General features: G+C 49.4%; 1 protein-coding gene and 1 pseudogene across 1 annotated transcript; both read right to left on the bottom strand.

Moving 5' to 3' along the window:
* Nucleotides 1–839: 839 nt before the first annotated feature.
* LOC109785572 (exocyst complex component EXO70A1-like) lies at nucleotides 840–2,756 on the bottom strand. Its single transcript, XM_040397963.3, has one exon. The coding sequence runs from the start codon at nucleotides 2,713–2,715 to the stop codon at nucleotides 1,144–1,146; it is 1,572 nt and encodes a 523-aa protein (XP_040253897.1). The 5' UTR covers nucleotides 2,716–2,756; the 3' UTR covers nucleotides 840–1,143.
* Nucleotides 2,757–4,098: 1,342 nt separating this feature from the next.
* LOC109785577 (exocyst complex component EXO70A3-like) lies at nucleotides 4,099–5,174 on the bottom strand (annotated as a pseudogene).
* Between the last annotated feature and the right edge of the window lie 1,642 nt (nucleotides 5,175–6,816).

The raw sequence follows: 6,816 nt of genomic DNA, 5'->3' as shown, positions 1-6,816 counted from the left end.
GAGATGGTCGACATTTGTGAAGATGATCTCAAACCCTGTGCCAGGAGGCAAGAACGCCTGGTTTGCGAAGATTCAGGAGGCTTGCAGGAAGGATGTCGAGCGGGCATTTGGTGTGCTCCAATCTCGATTTGCTGTTGTCCGGTACCCCGCTCAGACCTGGTCGAAAGATCAAATGTGGGAGATTATAACTTGCTGTGCCATCTTGCACAACATGATCATCGAGAGCGAGCAAGAAGACCCAGTGTTTGACACTGAACCATACTACAGGCAGGGTCCTCTAACTGAAGTTGATCACCAGCTACCGGCAACCTGGACTGCCTATCTCAGTATGCATCAGGAGATCCGAGACCCACAGGTGCATCATCAACTGCAGCAAGATCTGATAGAGCACCTATGGAGGTTCAAGGGCGACACCGGGCGCGACGTGTGATGAAATATGAGTTTTTATTTGTTGAACTATATAATTTGTATTGAACTATTTGTTGTTGTACTATTTTGTTGAAGTATTTGATTTTTCTGTGATGAAATATGTGATAAAAAAATTTATGTTGATAATTGAACGCCGAGCCACGGCGAACCACGCCGAATATGGGCCTATTCTCGCCCATATGGGCCCTTTATTCGCCAAAATGGGGCTGAAAAGTGGGCCAATATCGGCGCCTGGGGGCGACGACTGGGCGCAAAACCGCCCCCAGCGCCGATTGTATCGCCGGCTCGCCCCCAGAGGGCGATTTTTATGCGTCCGAGGGGGGGGGGGGGGGGCACCGGCTGGAGATGCTCTAAGTATTTATGCGGTGAATTCTCCCCATTAAGGCAAGCCAAAGTTATACTGAACTAGATATAGAGAAAAGCAAGTCTGCATATATGATGCTGTATAATCAGAACTGGACATGGCAATCAGAGTACCTATGTAGCACAAGCAGAATGTGGAAGTACTTGACATGGAACCGCGAAACCAAAGAGTAATGCACCTGCAACTGTTGCCTAGTTGATGACAGCGTCTGCCGTTTATTAAGTTGCAAACGGGATTCAGAATACAGCTTCACTTCAAAAGGAAAGGGGAAAAAAAGATCCAAATACAACAGCGAAGCATCACCGGCCTCTGATTTATCAGGTAACTCTGTTTGATGCCTCAAGCACTTTTCACCCTTGAAATAGCTCTCCCAGCAAGCCCTCCAGAACATCGGGACTTGTGCTTCCGCGGTTAACATGTTCTGCTAGCTCCGGATGCTCCTTGAGGTAGTCCCGGTAACTTGAAATTACTCTCTCGGTGATAACTCTCCGCAGCACATCTCTGAGTCCAGGGTCTGGCACTTTCCAGAACTTCTGAGCCTGGCAAGTTTGATGAAATGCTGACTCGAATTTAGTGAGTGAAGAGGTGTAGATCCAGCGATGAATAGGTCCAGGAAAATGCGACCTCGGTATGCTGGACAACACATGTCCCCAGGAAGCATCGAGATAGCTAGCCATGTACCGATTACACTCGCTTGTAAGGTCAGGTGCTAGTTCAGATGTAGGTTCACATAATGTCGCCAAGCGCTCAGGCCACACCAACAACATAGTGTCGAAAGAGAAAAATGAGTCACACTCCTGCATTACGAAATGAGAATTGTTGAGCAGGAACAGGTACCTCAGGCTTAGATCTGTGCACAACTCTGATTTTCTGCAGAGCAAATCCATTAGATAATGGATCATGTCATTTACCAGGCCACCAAGGTATACGGGGCGTTTCTGGGAGTTGTGGCCACCTGCTGCTTTAAACAAGGACATGATGAAACCCACCCCCAAACGGGTGTTCTTGTGAATCCCGCCTCCTCCGTGCTTGATTTCGATAGCCCATAAGCCGTCGTCACCGTCGTCCATGACTTTGCTCATCTCTTCCATCGTGCCACTGAAAACGGCATCTTTTAGCCTGTCCCTTCCACTCCTCAACGAGCCGCTTGTCTCGTTGAACATGCCTTGGGCTTCCGCAGACATTACATCCAACGTAAACATGTATGATGCCCTGGAGACGCATATATACATATCTAGCACGGCCTGTAGCTTCTCTGCCTTGACATCAGAGAGGAGGAAGGCATCGACGAACACGAGCATCTTTGAAATGCTCGCTTTGCCAAACCGTGCGACTGCCACCATCTCGTGGCGAGTGGACACCATCTCAAGTATACTCTGCAAAGTTATGGTGAGGCCTCGGATCCACCTCTCCACCAAGTCCTGCAAAAACGACGCGGACTGGTCTTGGAGTTGGAGCTGCTGCAGTGAGCCATGCTCTTGGCAGGTTTCGAGAACCCAACCCACGTCGAGGTCGGAGAACCAAGTCTCAAGCACGCTGTCTGTGTCTGGGTCGCCGCCGTTTCCAAGACCTTGCGCCAAAGATGTGGCGTGGAATGCTTGGACCATCCGCTGTGTGTACCCGTCGCTGACCATTAGGCGAGCAATCCTCTTAAGCTCTTCTTGGCCACCGAATGTAACGGCGGACGCCGAACCGGAGGAGCAGCCGGAGTTGTTGGAGGACAGGTGAGAATTCGAAGCGCTGGAGTAGCTCGATCCGCTATAATCGGAGTGGGAGTGGGAATGGGACAAGGTAGTCGATCTTATCTGCGCTCCGGACACGGCGACCGTCCGGATCCAGTCGAGGTAGACGCCACGCGGCGGGTAGGCAGCCGTGGAGCAGCCCATGCTCTCCTCCGGCACGGCAGCAAGCCGCCCCGCCATGCTGCTGGCTGCTACTGCGTGGATGGATGGACGTGCTTGCTTGCTCCAAGAGCCACCTGAGAAAGTGCACGGCCGGAGCCAACACTTTGTATTGTATGCCGAACCGCGTGAAGACGGGCCACAAGTGGACATGGGTGCGGGGTGCCGGTCCGCGTTAAACACCAACGACCGCAAAAGCGAGATCCAATGACGCGTGGACGCAGCTTCCAGGAGCTAACCGGGAATGATTATGCAAGTATAAACCGTGAATCAGATATACTAAACTTGGTGGTTACTTGACTGCACATGTATCAGTAGTACAACGCTTGCAATTTCTTTCAAACTATAAGAACAATAGTAGCACTACTGATGGATTGGCGACTGCCAAGTGCACAGGACCCGGGCGCACCCAGGCGCGTGAACATGATGACTGACAAGCTGAACTCTCCTTTCTATGGAATTCTCTATCAAGAATGGACAGCTTGCAGCTTCCCATATCGCGTTGGCCATTGCAGATAACTTGTACGTACGATGTATTCGTCCATGTACGAGACAATGGGGCGGAGCATTGGAAGACAACGAAGGCACGTCAAACGCATGAAAATCTCCCTTCTCCTCACTCCGAGCAGAACTCCATAGAAGCTGATACAGAATGACTGTGTCACTAGAAGCCCCTTGCAAATGATGATTGACATGTTGTACCTCCGTGCTAGCTAGAGCATCGTAGAATATCATAGTACTAAATTTTGGTGATATATTGTACTATCATCTTCGTTTCATTTTCTGCTCCTCTTTGTGTGTAGACATATTTAGCCCAGACTTCCATACTTGTGACTCTTACATAGTAGAAATGCACCGCAGATCCACAATTAGGAATGTGCACCGTGGATCAGGCATTAATGCGGGCCATGAACGTTTTGATTTGTGTAACATGAAGGGTTTTGGTGCTTTTAAAGGAAAGTCTTGATGCTTTGCTGATTTGACTTTTGCTGTAGAAAAGACGTTGACAAATTCTGTGATAAGGATATATGTTATGGAGACTGTCAGTTTAGCTCAAGAATGACAATGATACCCGCATCTGTCCAGCTAACCCATTATATTGCTTTTAAACGTTAAAAAGGCTTGAACATTCGCTCTAGGAGATAAAAAGATCCACGGTGGTGTTACTCTTGCAAATGCAAATGCACATATAAGTAGTACATACACATATCACATACAACTACTTCTGTGACGAAATTTACTCATCCTGTTGAACTTGACGAAATTAAGTGTGTATATAATGCAGCATAATCAGAACTAAACATTACAGTTATCTATGTACGGAACTGACACGGAAGCAGATGTGGAAATATCTAACATGGAATGAGCAAATCAAATTTTAAAACAGCCGCAGCTGGTGCCCAGTTAATACAGTATCTGGCGCTTATTAAGCTACCAACAGAATTCAGAGTACAAGTTCACTTCAGAAGGAAAGAAAAAATAATAATAATTCAAATACAATGATGAAACATTACTCTGGTCTCTGATTTGTCGGGTGACCCTGTTTCATAACTCGAGCAGTTTTCATCCTTCAAATAGCTCTCCAACATCTCCTCCAAAACTTCAGGATTGCTGCTTTCACGGCCAACATACTTCTCTAGCTCTGGATGTTCCTCTAGGTAGTTGCGGTAACCTGAAATGACTCTTTGGGTGATAGCTCTCCGCAGCGCATCTCTGAGCCGAGGGTCTGGAACCTTCCAGAACTTCTGAGCCTGGTACGTTTCGTGAAATGCTGACTCGAATTTGGCCAGTGAAGGGGTGTTGATCAAACGATGGATCAATCCAGAAGATCTCGATTTTGGTATGCAGGAGAGCACATATCACCAAGTAAAATCGAGATAACTATCCATGTATTCCTTACATTCAGGCGTAAGTTTAAGTGTGAGGTCCCACGGAACATCAGGAATGAACGATCCTGATGACTCAGACACCACATGAGCTACGAAATAGGAATTGTTGAGCAGGAACAAGTACCCGAGGCTTGTATCTGAGAACAATGATGATTTTCTCAGAAGCAGATGCTTCAGAAAATTGATTGTGGCATCGATCAGGCCACCAAGGTTTTCACTGTTGTAGCTAGGTGCACAGTTTTGCATTGTTGTCTGTGCATTAATCATGGATACTATGCAATCCGTGATGAAACGAGTGTTCTTGTGGACCTCGCCTCTTCCTCGCCGGATCTCGATAGCCCACGAGAGATCTTCCTCAACGAGTGTTCTCACATCCTCCATCGTGTTTGATATGATTTTGCTTAGCCTGTTTCCTTCTCTCTCCAACGTGACACGTATCTCTTTGAAAATGCTTCGGGCTTCTGGAGAGGTTCTGACCGGCCTTTTCCTCTTCATGTGCGATGTACCAGAGACACATGTAAACATGTCAAGCACGGCCGGCAGCTTCTCCGCTTCGAGAACGGTGATGATGACATCCACGATACCAAGCATCTCGGTGATGCTCGCTTTGCCAAACAGTGCGGCCGCCGGCGTCTGGAAGGCGAATACCAACTGAGACTCAGTGATACTGGCAATAATTACGGTAAGAGCCCGGACCCACTTGTCGACGTCGAGGTCCGAGAACCAATTTTTCAGGGCATGGACCAGGCTGCCACCGTGTTTGAATTGTGGTGCCGATGAAGAGTCTTCAAATGCTTGGACCATGTGCCAAGTGTACCCGTCGCTGATCATTTGATGAGCAATCCTCCAGAGCTCTTGGTTGCCAAAGCGGTCCAGCGCAACGGCGGACGCTGAACCGGAGGAGTAAACCGGAGTTGTCGGAGGGGCAAGAATTCGAAACACTGGAGTGGCTGGATCCGCCATGACCGAAGATACTCGATCTTCCCCAGACGCCGGACACGGAGACGGCCTGGATCTGGTCGCGGTAGAGTCCCAGCGGTGGGTGGTCAGCTTTGGCGCTGTCCGTACTCCCCTCCGGCACGGCAGCGAGCCGCCCCGGCCGCGGCCCCGCCATGCTGCTACTTTGTGGGTGGGAGGACGCCATTGGTTTGGTTCGATGAGGGCAAATTTGACAAGTTTGACCTCGGGACGAAATCAATTCACAGAATGAACTGGGTGTGAAACTATTGCACTCTCCTGACCCTTTTGTGTAGCGCCCGCCACGCCGGCGCCACACCCTACGGTGCAGCGCCTAGCTCGGGGGCGTTGCACTTCTGTCCATCGTGGCAGCCCTGGGCCCCGCACCCCGCAGTGCAGCGCCTCCGAGCTAGGCGCCACACGTGTAATGTGCAGCCTAGAAAGGGAATCAGAAGGTACACACCTGAAGACTTCACCCAAAGAGGCAAAAGGACGGTCGGCACCTCGCGGATGGCGGCTTTGGATGACTATTTGGATGACTATTTGGATGACGATGTGGATGACGTGGAGGAACCAGAGCCGGAGCCGGAGCAGGTTCCTCTTCCTAGGAAGGTGAAGAAGATAAGCGTCAAGAAGGGGGAGGAGCCAGCAAGCGCGGAAAGCACTAGTCATCGTCATCTATTAATAATGTTGAACTTAGAGTGGTGGTAGCTCTTAGTAATGTGGAACTTGTTATGTCGTTGAACTTGGAGTGGTGGTAGCTCTATGTTAAACTTGAAGTTATGGTAGCTCTATGTTAAACTTGAACTTGTTGTGATGGTCCTTTCTAGGAAATGCTGTCTTTGTTGAACACTTTTTGAATCTTACTGTTTATTATACGAAATGTTGAACTGTGCCTGAAAATGACCCAGTCCGAATGACAAAAAAACACTAAGTGTTTGTGTGGCGCCTAGCCTGGAGGCGCCACACTGTACAGTGCAGCGCCTAGCTCGTGGGCATTGCACTGTACAGTGTGGCGCCTCCAGGCTAGGTGCTGCACAAACACTTAGCGAAATTTTTGGCCCGAACTGGAGGCAAGCCTTCTGTTGCTCTCTGGATAGCTACAGACTTGTGCAGCGCCTAGTCTGAAGGCGCTACACTGTACAGTGCAGCGCCTAGCTCGTGGGCGTTGCACTGTACAGTGTGGCGCCTCCAGGCTAGGCGCTGCACAAACACTTAGCAAAATTTTTGGCCCAAACTGGAGGCAAGCCTTCTGTTGCTCTCTGGATAGCTACAG

This window comes from Aegilops tauschii, chromosome 2 (assembly GCF_002575655.3).
Source record: "Aegilops tauschii subsp. strangulata cultivar AL8/78 chromosome 2, Aet v6.0, whole genome shotgun sequence".
Classification (NCBI taxonomy): domain Eukaryota; kingdom Viridiplantae; phylum Streptophyta; class Magnoliopsida; order Poales; family Poaceae; genus Aegilops; species Aegilops tauschii.
Note: the sequence above shows the minus strand (reverse complement) of the source record. Positions and strands in the feature narration are given on the sequence as shown.